At 40.5% G+C, this 22,084-nt stretch overlaps 1 protein-coding gene across 12 annotated transcripts in view; it reads left to right on the top strand.

Annotated features, from left to right (window-relative positions):
- Window positions 1–22,084, top strand: part of NCOA7 (nuclear receptor coactivator 7) — a 100,507-nt gene extending 78,423 nt beyond the window's left edge. For 9 of the 12 annotated variants that reach the window (XM_055713380.1, XM_055713379.1, XM_055713381.1 and 6 more), the window contains 8 exons: window positions 868–1,934; window positions 3,393–3,561; window positions 12,229–12,376; window positions 16,793–16,918; window positions 17,360–17,512; window positions 18,051–18,146; window positions 18,826–18,899; window positions 19,804–22,084. In XM_055713380.1, the coding sequence (XP_055569355.1) occupies window positions 868–1,934; window positions 3,393–3,561; window positions 12,229–12,376; window positions 16,793–16,918; window positions 17,360–17,512; window positions 18,051–18,146; window positions 18,826–18,899; window positions 19,804–19,939 (1,969 nt within the window). In that variant the 3' untranslated portion in view covers window positions 19,940–22,084. The other 3 variants (XM_055713377.1, XM_055713386.1, XM_005443747.4) reach the window with 3 other exon arrangements.

Raw genomic sequence — 22,084 nt, 5'->3', positions numbered from 1 at the left:
AGTTCTAAGCAAAGTTTTGTTCTTACAGGTGAACACCTGTTTGATCAGTGAAATTCATCTACTTCCCTCAGTTTTCTCATTTCAAGAAAAACTTTCCAGATATTTGTTATGCTCATTACTAGAGTGTTTAATAATTTCTTTGTAAGTTTTAAACTATGAGAATCTTGTATTCTCATTCACCTCAGACTTCTTAGCAGCAATGAAGAGCTGGAGTTCTATGCTGTTAAATTTTTAAGAATTTTGCATTTTGAAATGTTTCATGATTGTCCTGCTTTAAAAAGAAATCTCTGGGAATGTCTGCATTCAAACAGTAGATTTAAGTAATGGAGAAAAAGAAAAGGAAAAAAGCCCAACTCTGCCTGTTACTGTTTTGCAGTAAACATGTTCAAACAGGGTAAGGCTTATCTCCAATTTGTGGTGTTCTCAAAAATACATTTGTAATGACTAGGGAAGCATGGATGGTTGTCGAAGTTGACTCATTTTCAGGTGTGGGAAATAAACAATATTAACATAGTATGAATGACATTCCAGCAGCTAAATACATGTTCTGTGGTTTTTCGGTTACTGAACTTCTGATGACTTGCACGTTGTTATTACATGTGTACCATTTCTTCACCCATCTGGCATATTCTACCAAGTGATTTACTCATTTTATTTCAGTATTATCCTTTCCACATATTTCTCTATTTTCTTTAAAATCACTTATTTCCACTGGTGTATGTTTATTTTGGAGAAAGTAATTTTTTGTTGAGTTTCAGAGCCTAAGTTAAGTTGGTACATTATTTAGTTTTTCTGTTCCTGTTTTTTTTTTTTCTGTTTCCATTTTGCTTTTAACATCCTATGTACATCCATCATTTTCCCTGACAGTGACATACCAAAGGATCTTTGTCCTCTGTACAGGCCAGGAGAATGGGAAGACCTATCATCTGAGAAAGATATCAATCCTTTCAGCAAATTCAAATCCCTTAGCAAGGAAAAGAGGCAGCAGAATGGGGATCCATCCATTGCTTTTGGTGCCAAACAGATAAAGCCTTCAGATAAGGAAAAGTCTGCTGATTTTGAAGTTCTTCAGTCATCTGAGAGTACAGGCTCAATCAAATCAAAGTCACTGGAGTTTTCCAACAACATCACTGCCACTGAATGTTTGGAAAAGTTTGCTGTGGATCCATGTGCCAAGGAGCCTTCTGGGGAAAAAAATGCTTCAGATATCAAAACCAAAGAAAAATCCCTTTTGGGAGAAGGAGAGAATGACTTCATTAAGGTGGAAAAGATGTCATCTCGTATGGATAGAGGGTTGGACAGGAAAATCTCAGTAATGGAAGGCTTGCTGGCTGACCCCAGGGAGTTGGGGAGAACTAAGCAGCAGGTAACCAAACCCACTACAGAAGCCCAGGAGCACTTGACAGTTGATTCCTTGGAAAAAAAGGACAGTGTTGAACCTAAAGCTGACTTAGACTTAGAGCTGTGTGAAAAGCAAGATGTTATTCCAGAAGTAAACAAATGTGTCAGTTCCCCAACAGGTAAGGTGGAGACTGCATTGGACACTAAGAAAGAGCTAGAGAAAGATAAACTTATTGAATTTTACCTCAATAAAGATGGGAATGGGTCTCAGTCATCTGAAGACTTACACAAGGCTGAAATCCAGAAAGGTGAAAACAATAAAGCAGTTGGCATAGACCTTACACTTAGCTTTTCAAAGTCCCAAGCTAAGGAAGTCCATACAGTTAAAAGTATGGAGCTTGATTCCTGCTGTGTTGAAAGGAAAGCACCTTCATTAGAACTCAGCTCAGCAGCAGCAGAGGAAAAGAATCTGAAAGAGTCTGTGGACTCTTCGTTAGTACCAGCTATAGACAAGACCTGTCAAGAAACGCAGTTAGACAATCAATCAGAAATCAGACTGTGGCTGCTGCAGAAAATTCAAGTGCCAATTGAAGGTAGGTCTCTGGTTATCCTTGTTTCCTCTGAGACTTGGACAGCATTATGACGGTAACCTCTGAATTGATAGTCTTCTGCTCTAAAAATTGTCTCTTTCTATAGTACCTGGTCTATTTTTTCCTCTTACACATTATATTTTTATATTATCTGCTATTTAGAAGAAAAAAAAACCCTTTAAATTCCCTAAGCTCCTAGTTTGATAAGTAGCTTGTGTGCTCTTTCCATATTGAGTGATCACTGTTACATAATCTTCACCTCTGTTTACTGGCTTTACGAAGGACAGTGAAATGTCACCCAGTTGCAATTCTGACAGGGTCACTTCTTGGCCTGGGAATTGTCACTCCGTATTGGTAACTTTCATTGCTTCAGTGAAGTCCATGGCTGGATTTCTGATAGTATCCAAAGTAGTTGTACGTTGCTGTAAAGGGGGGTACCAAACTATTCTTGACGCTATTTGCATGTCTAGTGTCTTTCATGCTATGGAAACCCTTAAAGAAGTGATAAATAGGAATATAGTGTCTTATTGACTGATCATTTTGTCCTGATTGGTCACTGTGTTATCATAAATAAAATTCAGACAGTTATTGGAAAGCATATAACAAAATGAAATCTCGGTTTAGATAGCGTGTACACATATTACTCTCTCTGCTACAGCCCAGTGCCTCTAAGCACTAATCCATCCTGGAATGCTGATGCTTCTCTCCTGGTAGTTTAATGAAATGGACATACCCCTGATTCGTATCGGGTGGTGGGGGATGATTAGAGTGGAAGTCTTTATTTTAAAAACAGTTGCTCTTAAAATTACTATTTTTTTCTTTTGCAAGGGTTTATATCTTGCTAGTTGTATTGGGTGGTTGCTCTCATTGGGAGAGGGGGAGGAAAAACTGGCTGTAGGAGTACTCCTGAAACTAATGAGGCAACTTTGGTGTGATTGAGGCTGTAGTTTAATAAGCAATTTTTGTGTCACATTAGCAATTTAAGGAACTCTAACCCGCTCTTCTGCTTGACCCTGTCTTGTGCAGACAAAAGGGCTTTGTGTGGCTGGCTTACTGTTGGAGTTGAGGAACTCACTGGGCTTTGTGCATGTGTGTGCAGGGTTACCCTTCGACTGGATGGGTTTCCTGGACCCAGTCAAACATTGTCCCCTTTACTTGCCTGCTTCATGTTGCAGTTTGCACCCAGCCTGATCATCTTACTAGTTTGTTTTACAGGGCTATTGTGTACATAGCTGTACAGCTGAGGAGGGTAACAGACTGTCATGAAATGGGAATAAATGGCCACAGTTCAGGATGAAAAAGGATTTATTAAACCATTGAATGGCATGTCAGGTGTAATTCTGTGTATGGTGTCTCACAATATTCCTTTGTACAAGATGATTAATCGTTGTGACAATGTTTTATCAGCTACAGTACCTGTACTTCCCTGTAAGCAGCCCGTTTCTTTTGTCTCTCATTCAGATATGCTTCCTTCAAAAGAGGAGAAGAGCAAGACTCCTCCAATGTTTCTGTGCATTAAAGTAGGCAAACCCATGAGAAAGTCCTTTGCATCTCAGAGCACCACCATGTCTCAACAGTACAGTAAAAAGATAAAGCAACCAGAGTACTGGTTTGCTGTTCCTCGAGAAAGGTAAGCTGCAATGCCTAGCACGAAAACATGTTTGTGCTTTTTTTTTTTTTTTTTAATGTGTAGTGTTTCCTAGAGTTGAATCTGACTTTTCTCTGTGGTCCAAGGTGTGAAATACAGCAAGGATGCTGAGATGAGGAGAGAGGTGCCCTTGTTTCGCTGCATGCCAGAGAGATAAAGCAGTGCTTGTTGCTAGTATAATATGGCTCCCAGTGGGAAGGAAGAATGGATCAGGTGCCACTTTGAAGATAAAATAGGATATATGTGCACCTAACGTAAGATAAAGACACAGGGATGATCAGCTGTAGTCTACGAAGTGAGGGAAAGTGGAAAAGGGGAGCAGTGGCAAGAGAGGCAAAGAATCCACTAAGGTGCCAGTGCTAAAAGACTAGGCGTATCACATGAGCAAAGGGCATCAAGTGGAAAAGGGAGACACCCCTAGCTGAATGAGTGGGGCATTTATGCCTTCAAAATGTCCCTTCCTTCACAATAAAATCCATTTAAAGGTGTTATGTGCCTGGAGATGTATATGCATAAATAGTACTACAGCAAAGGAAAAAAAAGTGAAGGCCTGTGATTTTCCATATAAATCACCCAAGAATTTTCACTGGCTGTGAGGAATCAAATCCATGGTCCTTCTCTTGCTAGAAGGCAGCCAGAGCAATTCTCCAGTCTGTTGACAAACCAAAATAGGGAAACTGGTGATCACACGTCTGGTGAGTTAGGTATGAGGAAGGAAGAATCTGAACTTGTGATGTCTCTCAGAGCTGTCTCTTTAAGAGGCAGTCAATATTTTCTTTTCTAAAAATAATTCTCCAGATTATTTAATTTTATTTTCAAATGTGTAGAGAGTGTGTGTTGATTTAAGTGTTAATTTCTTGTATTTTAGGAATTAGTGTTTTGAGCAGACCAGTAGTGTGAAAGTTGCTGACCCAGGGGAGGAGAGGGAGAGGTTTAATCCAGCTGGAATGTGGCCATCAGGAGTGTAGCTGAAGTTAGCTTTGGTTTGCTTGCTATCTGTTGAACCCAGTCCTTGGCTCCTCAGGGATTGCAAAAGGGTGGGTTCAGAAGATTCTAGGTTGAAGTGCGAGTAAATACTTCAAGAAGTTGGAGTGATGCTGTAATATAACACAAGGTCAGTTATTGCTTTGGGGATAGTGTAATGCCGAATAAAGCCGCTGAGCTGAACTAAGGTCATCTCTGATCACTGCTCTGCAACAGGTAAATCTAGTAAGCTTCTTAAAACAAACTTGGAAAACAGCTTCTCTACTTGTCTTTTTATGAGCAGAAATTTTTCTGAATAGTAAAGGGACTTAACCCATATATAAACTGAAGTATTGACACCTGATTTATACTTCAGTCTTCAGAATGAGGAAAAAGTAATTTCTGCAGTGAGCTGTTGCATCGGCACTTGGCCATGCTGGCTGACAGACCAGATCTTTGATGTCGGGGCTACTGTTCAGATCTTCACCAAAATTACTGTGGACGTAGTGGAAGAGTGGGTCACTGTGATGCTGTTCATGCACACCTATTTTAACACCGCAGAGGTGTATAAAAGATCTTGCAGAACTTGGGCCAAAAATTAAATGCAAAACCCACTCCTTCATATTAATGCAAGATATGCCTTTGCCCAGCACGTCAGTGTTTCCTCCAAACTCTCAGATGCCTTCCCAAAGCAAAATACATTGCTTCCTACTGGCTAATGATATTCTTGCACCAGTATTGTATAGTATATAATTATCACTGTGGCGTCTGGAGGGTGTCATGGGCAATAGGTTGTTTGGGATAGCTTTGTAAGGTATTTTTGACCAGTGTATCAGAATAATTTATTAAGCTTAAAAACATTTGGAATCCAATTTATATTCATGTATGAAATTATCAATAATAACACTCTAATCTCTTTGTCCATAAAGCAGCATAAATAAAACACTTTGTCCAGTGCAGTCTCAGTAGCTTGTGCAGCGTTTTAACATTTTGTAGTAATTAAAAAAAAAAAAAAAGCAACCACAACAAAACACCAAACAACAAACCAACCAAACCTGGATTGAGGTTGTGAAAAAAATGATGTGCATGCCTATAATCACTGCGTAAGTTAAGTTTTCCTCTGATTTATATTTAATTACATTTTTCCATGGTCTATTAGTGTTGTTAAAACAGGTTGTGTCATCAGTTCCGAAAATGTCTCCATTTTCAGCTTGGGCCCCATAACCCACCGTTCCCAGCAGAGCTCCTCTTCCATCTGCAGACTGCTGCTGCTTTCCTAGCTGTGGCAGGCTGCAGGAAACCTGCACTGGGAGAGGGATGTATTTATCTTTTAAAACTTTGTGGTTTTTTAATTTTTTTTTTTAAATGGAAACCCTTGGAAACATTATTAATACAGAGAGAAGGCTGTTAGGCTGATGCTGTTCAAAAAAGGCTGTCAATAAGTCTTAAGTGTTTGCCTGTTGTGGCTGTTGTAGGTCGTCTCTCTTCCTATGTGACTTCCCAGGTGCTGAGAATGTCCTGGTGTGCATCACCCCATGACATGCACAGTGCAGCTGAGTTAATCAGTGACTATAGGGCTGCCTTGCTCTGCCTCCTTGATCACAGCAGTGCTCACCTTAGCACGTAATGGGGAAGATGGGCATCTTGAGTTGTTTATATAAAGATGACTCAGTCTGGGGCAGCTTCTTGTCAGGTTCAGCTAAGCAGAAAGGCACTTGTGCTTTTGGAGACTAATAGATTTATTCTTTTGCTGAGAAGTCTTGCAATGGGTATAGCTTACAGTATTAGAGGGTAAGTCTGTGCATGCTTTTACTACATGGATTTATGTTTGAATGGTATGTAGATTTTCCACCCTAGTGGATTTTGAGGAGTAGTAGTAGGTCAGTATGTTGCAGATTTCCTCAAGGTCTTGTTCCTCAGGGGACAGAGATAGTAATGCAGAATTTCTTTGTTTATAAACATGTGTTGTAACAAATAACTTCCTCATTTTAGCATTGACTAGTTCCTCAGTCAAGAATTAAATCTCATTGGTTATCTATAATATAAATTTGTCAGATGGGCTTGGTTTATGTACACATAATTTGCATTGATGTTGATGTAAAAGACATTGCACTGAGATCATGCTGCTGAGAGTGCATCTGCTTTTTTGGAAGTTTCCATTTTGAGAACAGGCAGATTTTCAAGGAGGAAAAGTAACAGCGGTTGAGCCTCACTTCCCTTTTTCTGTCTTATCTTCCCACCCCATTGATTTCTTTGTTGGTTTTGTTGGTTTGGGGAGTTGGGTAAGCTTTGGTTTGGGGTTTGTTAGCGCTTTCTGTGGGGTTTCCTTTTGTAGAGCAAGATGTTGGGTGATTGTGACTCCTATTATGCACTAGATACTAACACCCTGTAGTTAGTACAGTTGAAGCTGAGATCTGGAAGAGCTTGTAGCACAACTAGCTGGAGTCAATACCTACGTGATGCTTCCATGTGCTTATGCAGGACTTTGCATAAAGAGATGATGATTAAGATGGTCCTGATGCTGAAGGGTCAGTCTTCCATGTTCCTGTTCATGGAATAGGTAGCATAAAGCTTAGATTTAGACTCCTTTTGAATTAGCCTTCTATAAATAGAGTCCTTCTAGACCCCTGATAAATAAGAAATCAAATTATGCAGATGAAACCTATGAAAACCTGTTTGTAGTTTATATCTTGTAATGAGGGCTCATATATGAATGCTTACAATGCCTTAGCCCTCATAAGATTCATGAAGGATCATCATCTAGTAAGGCATGTTTAGAATGAAGTTGTAAGACTCAGAATTAATTCCTATTACTAAGCCAGGAGCTGTGGTTGGACTTAGAGCCTTTGTACGTGTACCACAGGGTACACAAACCCTCCCACACTACCCAAACACACAGATGTGGAACTAGCCCCCCTCCCAGCTGTTACTGACCTGAGGACATTAATTTATGGGAAACTAGTTTGCCTCTGCCCTCAAAAAAAGTCAGATATTGTTACATTATCAACAGAAATGGTGGTGGTGGTGGTGATGATGGCAGTTTGGGACCTCCTAAATTAAAGTATATCTCTTAGAAGAAAAAGCAATTATGGTTCCCCCTCAAGAATCAACTGTAACTTGATAAGTTGTCTGATGTATTTTATTGATAATTGCCTTTGCTCTTTTTCAGTGCACTATATACCTACTTTACTATTTCTGTTTTCTGGTCTCTGGTTGTCGTTGTGTCTGTATTACCAGGATTCAGTTCCTCTTAACATAGGCTATCACAGGGTATCACTCCTGCAAGCTAAACAGCTCTTTTTGCATCTTGCTGTACAGCAGTTGGTTTTGTGTCACGAAGCTGCAACACTTGAGCATGACTTTGGAATGATGCACCAGAGATGAGCAGAGTATTTGGTGTCAAACGCCAAACTAAACACAATCTCATTCCTTCTGCTGAATGTTACTTTCTTGGTACATTCAAAGATCATACCAAGTATTGTCATCAGTGTGTTGGTGCAGAGCAATTGCTCCAAAATTCAGAGCTATTATCCCAGGTCTCTAGGGTCATTCTGCCAAGAGTAAAGTACCATCCTGCACGCACGGCCTCTGCTCACAGTTCTTCAGCATGTGCTGCTCTGTTTGGATGCATTCACACACAGCTGATTTTGCCCAGTTTACTAAGCAATGTGGTGGCATAAATACTCCACAAAGCTTTTGTCTTACACTGATTCTGTCACTTTGCTGTCATGATCTTTGTGTCATGTTTTGTACTATCAAAAATCAGTGTTTTAGTGAATGTATATCCTTCACTGTGAACTTTTCCTTTTACATTTGTTTTGTGCCCTCTGCATTTGTGTTACTATGAACATATTTGTAAACATATTCACTTTCCTTTTAATCTGGGGGAGTCCCTTTTTAATCAGTGTCCCATCTTTCATTTTCGATTTCTCTCTCCTAGTTTGTTTTTTTTTAAAAAAAAAGTTTCCTGTTACCTTTTCCTTTTGAATAATTCTTTCTGGAATTATTAATTTCAGGTTTCTGAAGTTGTTCATTTTGAAGCACTTCACATTTTATTGATGTTTCTCTGTTAGTGCATGACACACCCATAAGCGCGTGATCACCAAAACAGCTATTGAGTTCTAGGATAAATTTCCTCGCAGCTGTCAAGTTGGCTGTAAAAGAGTTCCTCAAGCAGTGGTTTTTCAATTTAAAAATTGCCTCAAAGTTCTTCGATTTGGTAGCTGGGAATTACCACAATAACATAAGGTTATAATTTTATTAACAACAAAGGGATGCTCTGCATCCCCTTTCAGAATGACCTCACTTCTGCATTCACCTGTTCCTTATTTTATGCTGCTGCTCCTTAAATCTGGAGTGTCTGGATTTATTTAGCATCTGTCTGTTGTCCAAAAGGAAAACTTAGTTATGGACTACTTCAAATAAACTGAGCGTATACAGGTCTGAGGGGCTTGACAGGAAATGTTCTGAGTGTACTGAGGAAGTTGGTTTATCTTGTTGCAAGGCTGCTTTCTATCATCCTTTGAAAGGTTATGATCATTGGGGAAGATCCTTAGTAATTGGAAAGGCAAATCTGCAACCATCTTCAGAAAAATCGAGGAGGATCTGTGGGAGCACAGGGCAAGTCAACTTCACCTCAGTTCTTGGTAAAATTATGAAACAAGTTCTTACGGACACTGTTTCCAAGCTCATGGAGGGCAAGAAGTGATCAGAAATGGCTATCAGATTTGCAAAGGGCAAATTGTTTTTCTACCAACCAGATAACTTTTCTGTTTGAGACTGCTAGCTCAGTGAGCAAGGAGAGAGCAGGGGATCGTTGTTTTACCTTGACCTTAGTAAGGTTTTCAACACAATCTCCCATAGTGTCCTTACAGCCAAATTGGAGAGGTGACCTGGACAGGTAGACTACCAGGTGGGTGAAAAACTGACTGGACCTTTGGGCTCAAAGCATTGATAGCTAGTCGGAGTGGTAGCCAGGTGCAAGTAGTATTCCTTAGGGATTGGTACTGAAGGCCTTCACCAGTGACACAAGCACTGGGAGAAAACACACCTCTGTCATTTTGGGGGACAAATTTGGGGAGTGCTTATACATTGGAGGACAGGGCTGATGTTCAGAGGGACCTCAGCCCAGAGGAATAGGCTGACAGAAATGTCAGAAAGTTCAGAAGAGGCAAATGCGAAGTTGTGTGCCTGGGGTGGAGCTGTCCCTGCGCTGGTACAGTCTGGGATGGGTGGCCTGGGGAGTAGCTCTGCAGAAAAGGAGCTGGGGAGGTTGAGAGCAAACTCAATGTAAGTCAGTGATATGCCTTTGCAGTAACGCAAACTTCGCTTTTTCCTGCCCCTTGTAAGGAAGAGCACAGCCAGCAGCTGTGGTGGTTATTCCCTTCTTCCTTTTGAACACAAAAAAAAGGGAGAAGAGGAAAAAAAAAAGTAGGATGGTGCTAGACACTTCTCAGAATGTACGTGCATGCATCAGAGGAAATTGTGATAAGATAGAAGAGAAACAAAACATGGGACAGGTTAGGCATGGAACAGGTTGCATGGAGAGGTTGTGGAATCTCTTCGGAGATCTTCACAACTGCAAATGGACAAGACTGTGCAACCTCCTCTAACTCGGAAGTTAGCTCTGCTATGAACATAAGTTGGCCTAGGTGATATCCAGAGGTGCCTTACAACCTAGATATATTCTGTGGTTCTGAGATGAGTGTGCTGCTCTCCTCTACCCACCTGCATGAATGTGCTTTCAAACTGATGTTAGCCAGACAGCAGCAACCACTAGTTTTATTGTTCTTTCATAAGGATTTGTAGGAAATAAGTAGATAGCTTTCCAGACTAGGACTACTGCACATAAAATGCACAGTGGTCAAGTTAAATGCCTTTTTCAGTTAAAACTCACATTAGTTAGCAAAGAGATGATTGTACTGCTCTTTCTGAAGCCTCTGTGGGCGAACGGAGTGGGGCATGCTGAGTGGCGCCTATTGATGTGGGAAAACTGCAGTTAGAAGAAAAGATCTTGACTAAAATGAGATGCTACAGCTTTTAGAAGTTCCTTCTATAGTTCATTGGGTTTAGATCTATGCAAACTTGTAAGCAGTCATGTGGCTTCTTACAAAGGAGGAGGGAGCTCTTGGCAATGGGAGTGTGACCCTTTTTTAGCCTTTTCCAGGCAATTATTGGCAAGAACTATCCCAAAACCTTGATCTCTACTCTGTGTGTGGTGCTGCAGAGGAATGAGCAGCAGCTAAAATTTTATTTTAATATCAGCATTAGCTGCCTTGATGAAGGAGCTGGTGTTGGGTGTTTGCAAATTTAGGACAATTGTACTAAAACCGTATTTGGTTGTATATATTAAAAGTGTTTCACAGGTACAGCTCTTAGGTGATAAAAAAATTTTAAACTCATAGAACATCTGTTAGCCATGTACCACAGAAGTGTTTGTGAATGTGGAGAGGAGAAGAGTCAAAACTGATGGCAGTGCTAATTTGTTCCTCTGTCATGATTAAGAGGACATTTCATGATCAAGCAAAGTCAATCTTTTATTCTTTCTGAGGGTAGTGGAAATTGGATCCAAATTTCTTGAGGCCATAGTGAGTCAAGCCCATCCAAATATCTCACTTCGACTGCGAATTACTGTAGCTATCATGAGCGGGCAACAGTTACAGGGCTGTACATTTACGTAGTGAGAACTGACATCAGACGGCAGCCCTTGTTTGTAGGAGTGTAGAACAAAAAACCTAGGCTTGATTGGAAAACTTTCTGCAATTATACTAGTGACCCTAAACAGAATCCCACTGCTGAAATTGTGTTTTAAGATTATTTGTGCAGACATATAAATAGAAGTAACTTGAAATATAGGGGGAAAATGTCTGAATTTCTCTAAGATTTTTCTTGTTTTGTGTTGATCAAGGAATTGCTGGACAAAACTTCCTGGTGAATAACTGGAGAAGGATCCAGTGTCATAAGTGCTTACTGTCTATCTGCCCTCTTTAGTTAGGGTTTGATTTTTTTTTTTTTTATTATTATTATTCCCTGCTGGTAATTCAGCTTCTTGTACAGTGGATCCACTGTCATGTTCCTGTTTGAAATTGCATGTGTTCATTTTAATTTTAATGTACTACATAAATTCCTTCTTCAAAAATCGTTTCACTGTTTGTTATGGATGTTATCAGAGAACATCTCTTTGAAGACAGTGATTGAGAGCTGACTATGTTTATGGAAGTGCACACAGTGCTGGAGCTGTAGCATTAGCAGAGCCATCAGTAACTGCTTGTTTTCATTATGCTAGTGGAATGAAGAATTGTTTCATGGTTAGCCTCTATAACTTTTAAAGAGCATCTAGAAATGTCATGTAGACTTTACTGTTAATCTCTTACGGCTTGTTTTATGCAGGAGATTAAACTAAGTGAGGGTTTTTGTGGGCTTAACTTTTGTGAGTATCACCTAATACCAATCAATTTGACTTCTTAACATTAATTCTGTGGGACTGGACAAGCCGCTTACTTTACCATAATGCTTTGTGTGTATAGCAAAGGGAGGAGAAAAATGTATTGTGGGGAGTGAAAGTAGAGAAACCCTGAAGTGCTTCAGGCTGCCAGGTGGAGGGAGCTATTGCCTTGTGTGGTGGGTATCCTCTTTGCGTGGTTGCCCCATCTTTGTCATAGTTGTCTCCTTCTCTTCTTTTTACAGGGTGGATCACTTGTACACGTTTTTTGTTCAGTGGTCACCAGAAGTATATGGGAAAGATGCCAAAGAGCAAGGTTTTGTTGTGGTAGAAAAGGAGGAGCTTGACATGATAGACAACTTCTTCAGTGAGCCCACTACTAAAAGCTGGGAGGTGAGTGCTTTCTGCCTTTACGTGAAGCATGTGCATATCAAATGTGCATCCTCTGTTAAGAAGCTCAGCACTTCTTTTTTGATTGTTTTTATGCTGTTTCTTTATATGAAGCAGCAAGTGTTACAGAAGACTCCTCAAGGCCTGTATCTATCTCACAAATGTACTTCTATTCCTTCAGTTCTCCTTTCTTCTCTCCCTAGAAAGAGCAGGCAAACAGCTGGGAGCTCTCTGGTGTGTAACCAGCAGAAGTTATGTAAACATTTTGGTTATGTGATGTTAGCCTTTTACAAAACTATACAGGTATATGTTGTCAGTGTTGCTAAATTTGTATTGTATTTATATGCTAAAAGTAACAGACTCCTGTGTGCTGGTTGAAATGGATTGGTATGTGGTGATGTCCCAGACCCCTGCTTCTCAGGCACACGCAGTAATACTGTTTGAGTATTAGTTGTAAGATAGATAGGTTTTATCCTCGAACTTTGGCTTTTTCATATGGAGGCTTTTGCAATCTGTTTTAACAACCTGGCATGCCTGTGTGTGTTATCTGTCCCTTAGGCATACAAAGTGTAGTTTCTAAGGGAAATAAGCTTGCATGCATTTTTAATGGTTATTTCTGAATGCTGAAGCACTTGCTGTGCTAAGGATATGGGATAAATTAAAAAAAAATTAAAGAATCCTTAAGTGGGAAGTATCTGGATGGTGATTTAAAAAGTGCTCTGATAAGTTGTCGTAAACATAAACTTCTTAAACAATTCTACTGCTTGCTTTCCCCCCCGCCCCCCAGCATTTCTATCTTCAAAGTATGTTGTCCTGTTCAAAAGCAGAGCTCAGGAGTGGGGCTTGTAATTTGAAATGTAGCAACATGACCTCTAATCCCGAATAGCTTTTATTTTTGCAGTTTCATAGTTTCTTAATGTTGGTGCTTTGTGAACTGCAAGATGGAAAAAAAAAAAAAGTCTTCATTCCTTGTTTTGCTCAGAGCTGAGTGCAGTCATCTATTGCACTAGATTTCACTGTTCAGTTGTTATTTGCATACCATTTTCATCAAACCAAAATGAAAGAGGAGGACCAGTGATCCAAAGAACAGAGGTGGGAGAGATCTGGCCACACTGGGAACTTGTCTGTTATGGTTTTATCTAAATATGTACTGGGAGAAGAATTAGCTGGAAACTGCTTCTAATGGTGTGTCTCTCTTATTTGTAATATATTCAGGCTTTACAAATTTAAAGTAGGTCTGCCAGGAAATCTCTATGGAAAGTCCAAATTTGGGCATGATTACTGTGAAAGTTTCACTTTCCATTGTGGGGAAACAGAAAGTGTGATTGTAGAGAAGCATATAAGCAATTCTGTCACAACGTGCCATGGGCAATAGTAGTCTGTTACGCTTGTGGGCAAGAGCTCTTGCCACTAGAACAGGGAATTACAGTGGATACTGCAAAATAAGCAGGTAGATGATGAAAGGCAAACAAATGCCTTTGAATATTCGCATTCTTTACTGTGCCAGACCTGACCAGGGGGAACCTTTTGTGGAGGTATGTTGAACTGTGTCCCTATTTGAACTGCATGAATGATATGACACTTCTGTGCTAGTAAAAAACGTTCTCTCCACTTAAATGAATTGTAACAGGATATTTCCACCCCAGGTAGCTTGCTTTCTCAGTCCCATAAAATCTTTAAAAGATTTTGTAGATCCAGTTACTGTAGTGGTTGATTCTTTTTGTCTGTTTCTGCTTTTGTGTGGTCTGTAAATATCTGATCTTGCAGATCCCTGGTTTTTTGCAGTTGTTGACACTGAACTTCATTCAAATACACGCTTCAGTTAGAGACTGAGGAGGTATCTATACATTGAAGAGTGGGGCTTGTCTGTCTTTGGAGTCAGTTTGCAACTTAAACTGCATTAATAGGTTTTCGGTGGTTGCCGATGTCTGTGAGTTTGGTCGCATTTTGCTACAGATACTTGTTACTGGTTGATTTGCTGTGATAGCCCCCCTGCTGTCCTGGGGGAGACTATTCCTAGAGAACAGCCTTTGAAAGAGGAGTTAGGTACTTTTGATTTATGATAAAAAATATGTTCATTAAAAAAAAAAGTAGTTTTTTTTCTTTAACGGTTTGTTTGCTTGCTTGTTTGTTTTTAAATTATCTTAATTTTGCAGTACAAACCTTCCCTGAAATTTGCCATATGAAAAATTTTCCAGCACAGGATCCTCTGCACTCTGAGAAGGCCCAGAACCGGATCCCACCGAGCCTGGGCCAGAGGGGTAGGGTGCAGATGTGCCGCTCTTGCAGTATCACCGGCAGGAATACTTGTACTTTATATGGGTGCACAGGGGCACATAGCAACACTAGTTCCGCAGGCTAGATTTTGCTCTGTGGTCCTGCCCTTTTCTCTTTTCCTAACCCCACTGTGTGCACTGGAGTGTCAGTGCCCAGATTCCCAGCTCAGGGTGGCTGCCCCGGGCTCTGCTCCAAGTGTCTGCAAGTGAACGCAGGCTGGATGTGAGTGCATGCAGCAGCTGTGTTACATCGCACTGGAGATGCTAGGTGTGACTGACGGTATTAGGGCTTTGTCCTACTCACAGCAAACTCCTCACCAGCCATGGTCTTCATGAAAAGTTTCTTCTGTGCTTTGGGGTACGGTTCAGTCTGCACCTGGAGTCAGTCCAGTGCATTTACCTTCTCGCCTGTGGGGCAGGTGTGTGCAGGCAGTTCTTGGCAATTGTCTCAAATGTTGACAGTTTCTGCAAGTTCGAGCAGTGATTGTGAAAGCGCGGAGCAGTTATGCAAAACTTTATCCACGTGTAATGTGAAAGTCGTTTGGGAGCCATATTTGCAGGGAGGTGCGTGGCAGTGGTGCAGGTGTGCTCTGCAGCCACATGTAGGGGTTCCTGCTCCAAGATAAGACCTCTGCAGTGATATGCTTATGGAAGGAAGGCAGTTTAAGGTTTTGCATATGTTTTGTGGCTGGGCCTCCTTGGTTCCCCTTTCCTTTCTCACCAGTCCTATCTCAGAGCTCTTGCTGTTTCTTCCTGTTTGCCGTGGTGGAACCGAGCCCCACCTGAAGCCCCACAGCCAGTCACAGTGTGCCTCATCTCACCTCCCAGTGCCATGCAGAGCTGAGGCTCCTGTCACTCACTAAGCACCCCAAGCTTCACTGAAGGGTTAGCAGCTTTCCAGCTGTGCCAGGTGATACTCTGTGCCAGCTGGGAGGGCAAGCACCCCAGCAGCAGCTTGTTGGGAGCCAGGGCACCTGGACCACTGCTGTCAAGGGGCAACACAGCGTCCTCCCCTCTGCGATTAGCTCTGGGCACCATGGGTGCTGCCAGCTTGGGAGCTCCTGTCCTGTGCCACGTTTGGGCTCCTGTTTGTTGCCCATGTTGTGTGGGGTTCAGGGTTTGTCCCATCTCTCTCGGCACCTTGTAGACTGCTCAGTCCTTTTATAGACAAGCATTAACTATATGGACTTGCGTTCTCTTTTTTGTTTCCAGATTTATAGGTAGTATGGCTTACCTGTAGTTGCTGGAGACATGTCCTTGCTTCGTTCTAGAAGTATTTAAATTCAAACTTGATGTTAGAAATATCTATAAGGACTCACCTTTTAAAATATTACAGTGTGCTTTCTTTATAAAGCCTTAAGCAAAGGAATAAATAGAAGTTTCCAAAGAGCTGTTTGATAATTTGCATTGACCTTGACTCTCAGAATAGTATTTTCAAGAACTTATGTAAACTGGATGCTCAAAATCTTGCTTAGTACATTTCCTAAAAGACAGAACTTTAAAATATCTGTTCAAGTTGATTTACTTTTTTTTTACTACTTTCCTATATGTTTTCTGTTTCAGTTTGTAAACACAAAACCATGTCTGAGTCAGTAAAGAAAACCAGAAAAATTATGCTGTTCTAATAAAAAGAAGTGAAATTTTAAACTTTTAAATCTTCTCATGCATTAGCAGCTAAGAAAATAATTTACTCCACTAGCTGCATGAGAGAAAACAAAGAAGTTTCTGTGTCCTCCTCATTTAGACTCCTACCAAGACATCTAGTTCAGATGCAAATAATGTGCCTTGGAAGAAGTAGGTGCACTTTAGCCTTCTGACATGGGACCAGGTATGTCTGAAACCAACCACTTGATGTCACCTAGTTACCTCAATATTTATTAATCCCAAAGAACTCTACAGCTCTGGGAGGTCACCAGGGCATGAAGAAATTCTGGCCATGCTGTCTCAAAAACACCTTGACAGTTGTTAAGATTTTCCCCATTTCGTTAAGGCTGCCTGTGCATGATATAACCATCCCGTGTAGTGGGTTTTGCTCCGCAGTGTCACAGCTTGGAGAGTATGTTGTTTTAAATCAGTTTACTTCAACAGAGGATTGACAGTGTAAGAGCTATGCTTTAGGTTGGACGCTTGTTCTCTTTCTCAGATCATTACTGTAGAAGAAGCCAAACGACGAAAGAGCGTTTGCAGTTACTATGAAGATGATGATGATGATACTTTGCCTGTCTTAAAGCATCACAGCGCTCTCCTGGAGAATATGCACATAGAGCAGGTATGGCTAGGTGCTCTCTTTGCCGAGTGTGGGATATTTTTCCTTCTGGAGGCAATACCAATGCTTTTTAAGAATTTGGAAAATACTTAGTATGTTGTGCAAGGTCCTGTTTGCTGCAGCACTGGCTCACCTGCAAAGCTTGTTTTTATGTTTTGCAATTTTGGGATCTGAGTTGTGATGTTGAGGACTGGCAACTCTTTTGATGCTCAGAGAGGGGGTGCCAGTTTTGAAATCTCTTTCACAGGTGATGTGAATGCAGACTGTTGGGCTCAGAGTACAAGGCCACGTGCATGTGGCAGAGATGTTAAGCAGCTGGCATCAGCTGCTCCCTTGACAGCAATTTTTTGGCTCACAAGCCCCTGCAGAAAGGGAGTACTCAGTGGTACCACCTGTGACTCAACCTGTTGAATATGTAACAATTTCCCCCTGTTCGTTGCCCAGCTTGCCCGGCGCTTGCCCGCACGAGTGCAGGGATATCCGTGGCGGCTTGCATACAGCACACTGGAGCATGGGACTAGCCTGAAGACTCTGTACCGTAAATCGGCATCTCTCGACAGTCCAGTTCTCCTTGTCATCAAGGATATGGACAACCAGGTAAGGAATGCTTGTTCTGCGGGGGTTGGAGTGAAAGGGCAACGTTATAAAAAGTAATCATTATAAAGTGCTAGTCATACCATAAAGTGACATCATACCAAGTAAGATACTGGTGTTTTCTTTTATATTTTCTGCTGCTTAAACTAAACTTACAGGCAGGAAAGTACATCAGCACTAATAAAAATACCCCCCAGCTTTATAATTGCAATGAGTGCTCCTTTTAATAGTGCCCGTGAAGTATCTTCTGTAGGTATCTTATTTAACAAGCTGTCACAAATGATGCCTCTGTGGAGGTCTGGTACTTCAGTAGCTCCTAGAGTCGGCGTTCCTGTTGCCATTGTTGTCATCTGGCTTTTAATTTGCAGGTTACAAAAGATTTGCAGGAGTGCTTGCTCATTTGATGTACTTCACTAGTTGGTTCTTCTAACATGAAACAGCAGCTCAGTTGTTCTTTAGAAAGCGTTTTGAAATGTTTGGTGGTTTTTCTCTTGAATTTTGCACTGTTCTCACAACTACTTCAATTGGTTTATTCTAACAGATATTTGGAGCATATGCTACACATCCCTTCAAGTTTAGTGACCATTACTATGGCACTGGTGAAACATTCCTATACACGTTCAGTCCAAATTTCAAGGTAAGTGGGTGTTCACTTTCTTAAATAAGATTTTTGGGTTGTGCTTTTGAAACATATGAGATTTTTATGAAGAGTGCATATTTGAGTTTAGATGTGCCAGCTGTTGATGGATGCAGGTAATCACTTGTTGCTTCAATGCAATGTTTTAAGTTTAAGCAATAGTGGTTGATATTATCTGAAGTGATGAGAGGACAGTCTGTAAGGGTGAGGAGAGGGTTTTAAGTGACTTGAAGGGGGAAGCAGGGAGAGAGAAGTGAGGAGTGGGACTGTCAAAGACTCGCCTTGGAAGGCAGTGATATCATGAACGGGGTAAAGTTTTACATGTGTTTAGGATCACAGTGACAACAAACCAGAGATACAAGTGCTACTGAAATACCCCTTATTGTTCATGGCTTATGCATTTTTCAATATTGAACACATTGTCCCTTTTTAACAGAATGCCTGTTGATTGAGAAATGCAAGCAGAATTTTAAAAAGGATTAGGGGGCCTTGTTCATAGTTCTAAATATGTATTTTTCCTTTACTTTCTACCTATTACCTCTTCCCCCTCCCTTTCAAGAAAAAAATAAAAATAAAATAAATCTACACCAAGAAATACCTACTAAGAGTCAGTCCCCAGTAGTTTTAGAACACAAGAATCCTTACAGGCCAAATGTTTGGGGTTTATTCCACTACTTAGGTATTCAAGTGGAGTGGAGAGAACACATATTTCATCAACGGAGACACCAGCTCTCTGGAGCTCGGAGGTGGAGGGTGAGTGACTATTTGGTTTTCAAATAAAGTGGCTTTTTTTTTCTTTTTTTCTTTTTTTTTTTAATGAGAATAGGGGCAATGGTAGTTGCAAGAAAAACTAGTAAAATGACTGAACTTCTATTAAACTCTTTAGGGCAGATAACCTCAGCAATCTGATTTCTGCTATAGACGCAGCGCAATTTCCATTGCTTGAAAAGAGTGAGGCAAGTAGGGTTTGTTGTGGGGTTGGGGTTTTTAGCTAGGGAGAAACCAGATGTTTTGGGTATATATATGTCTCATTGCTGAAGAGGTTTGCCACTGGAAGATAATCTCTAATGGCAGTTTTGCCATCAGCTTCTAAGGTTTCTCACGTGGTCCATATTAAATTGTCGTTATTCTGTTGATGCACGGGGCAGGGATACAGACAGTACTTACAACAGGTCCTAAGTTTCAAAGATCAGTGGGTATGAAATCAAGGGCTAAGTCTATATGACTAACGAAAGCTGACTGCAGGCTGCACCGTGGGACATTGGACATGGTTTGCATCGGGAGTGTATAAAAATCCCTCCTTCTCCTGAACCAGAAAGGGCCGTGCCCACATCCAGACAGCCAAGGAAGGGACCCTGACATCTGTGCCCTGGTGTCGGCCACAGCTGGCGGTGCAGACAACCAAACAGCACAGGGGGGTCGTGGGCACGTGCTTGGTCCTGCACTCTGCCCTGCTTGCTGGTGCAAACAAAAGTGAAGGGACTGCTCAGCGAGCTTATTGGCAAGCGCTTTGCCAGGACTGAGCTTTTCACATTCAGTCTAAGATGTCCTCAGAATTACCTGGAGTCCTCTGTATCGCTCCTCTGGTTGTTTCTACATCGTCCAGTATTTTTACTATTACATATAACCTGAAATATGATGTGTGTTTCCTTTTTAGTGGCCGGTTTGGCTTATGGTTAGATGCAGATTTGTACCATGGGCGAAGCAACTCCTGCAGCACCTTCAATAATGACATCTTATCTAAGAAAGAAGATTTCATAATACAAGATGTAGAAGTATGGACATTTGAGTGAAATACTGACTGCCTTAAGGACTGGATCCGTTAGGCACTTAAAAGCTGACTAGAAGGTGCAGGCTGCCTCAAACGTTACACGCTTTTTCCTGAAGTTTGTACCAGAGCATGACTACGCAAAAAAAAAAAAAAAAAATCACCCCAACCAAGCAACCCAAGAAAAAACAGAGCTGGTTTTGAGAGGCAGTAAGACAGAACAGTAAGAGGTCAGTCTGAAGTGTTTTTTTACTTCCTCCTCCAACGCTCCTCCATCAAAAATATGAGGCTTATGAAAACATTCATGGTGTATAAGTTGAAAACTTTTTCTGTAACTGTGAAAAAGATCCTGTGGGAAATCTGTAACTATCTAGTACATTCCATGTGTATTTATGTTCAATGTACAAATGCCAACCAAAAATAAAAGGTTACTTTACCAAAATCTACAGCATACTGTTTGCCATGGAAAAGAATCAGAAATCAGTGTACACAGCACTTAAGGGAACATGTTTTTAAAATCTTTTTATTTATTGTTATTGTATAGCAGATTTTTTTTTTAATTTTATTAGCTATGAGTTTTTTCTTTTTATGTTTCAAATATCAATTTGATAAATAATTACTATTCAGGTAGGTTTCTTATGCATTGATGTTATTCTGAATCAATTTATTTGATTTCTGAAGTTAATTTTTATATTTTTATTTTGTAAATGAGATTTGGGTTTCATTTTACCCTGATTAGAGGGTTTGTTTTCTGGCAGAAACACTTGAGTGCATAATTCTGTTCTGGTTTTTTTTCTGAGATGAGGGAGAAGGTAGATGGTGCTTGTTATTAACTCTGCTGCCACATCCCTGTTAATAGATTATTATTTTGGCAGTGTATGGAGACACTGGGCAAACTGCCACCTGGTATAGACTGTATCAGCTCTGTTGCAGTCAACAGAATTGGGACAGCATGCTCTGAGCATCTGCCCTAGACTGTTTACGAAGGACATTTCTAAGAGAGGATTGTTTTTCTGTATCACCACCAAGTGATTCAAAATAAGCCACCCACTGTGCTTTTATGAGCATTTCTCTACAAATTTAATAATTTGTTAAGGAGAAAATACAATCAAGATTTAGAGAAGAATGCTATTTTCCTAACAGGCCAGGTTATCTTAGTGTAACACTTCTTTTTTCTTAGCAATTATATACATGATCTTCCTGAAAAAGACTTGAAGCAGCAGGCTGGTTTAGGATTTGACAGGCAACTAAATATTTTTCTTTGCTTTTCATGAAATAATCAGATACTTCTCCCCCTTCCCCCTGCAATGCTGAAGAGAGAATACTCCATGTTACAAAATAAAAATTTCAGTAAATAGGGAGACACTGACAGAGGACTGGCAATCTTCACTGTTTGCTAAGGAATTCTGCTTTCCCATTAAGTTGCGGTTTTGTTTACGCAGTCCAGGCCCAACCAACATTAGGATGCTGTCCTGCTCTTGGGCTCAAACGTGTCATTGTCCTGAGAAAAGCAGGTTTTAGAAACAGTAGTGTGCTTCCATGCATTAAAACAGTACAGTCTAATTTTGGAATAGTATTAACTGACAAGTACAACTCAATTTAGTTACTGCTCTTCCCGTTTTGAGTAGATTAAGAAGAAGAAAAAAAAGCCAAGTGATTTTCTTTCAAAAGCATTACTAAATCTTAATCCTGCACAGAAATTTCACAATCTAAACCCCAGTGCTATTATATACAGTAAGCCTGTAACACGCTGCATGTGAGCTTTTCACACTTCCCTTCTACGTGTTCTACTACAGCCATAAAAAAAGTTCTTACTGGTAACGCTGTAAAATATTTTGGAAGTTGCTAGCAGCATAATGCTTTGAAGATACCAGGAATATCTAATACTGTTTGCTCTTTTAAATGGTGGCAGAGCAGACCACTTAATAGTTAAAAAAAACCCCAAACAAACCCAAAACAACCAAGTTCAACATTTTACGTACACTTCACTATTGCTACTTACAACTGACTCCATTATATTATCCTTGTCAGAGCATATCTAAACGCTGTGGTCTATATTCAAAACTGTTGTTCAATCAAAATTCTGTGACCCTTGAAACTATGAATATTGAATATATGTAATGCAGTGCTATCACAATATTTTCAATAAAGGAATTTATGCATTCAGAAA

This window comes from Falco cherrug, chromosome 6 (genome assembly GCF_023634085.1).
Source record: "Falco cherrug isolate bFalChe1 chromosome 6, bFalChe1.pri, whole genome shotgun sequence".
NCBI lineage: Eukaryota > Metazoa > Chordata > Aves > Falconiformes > Falconidae > Falco > Falco cherrug.
This window is presented reverse-complemented; position numbering and strand designations above follow the sequence as displayed.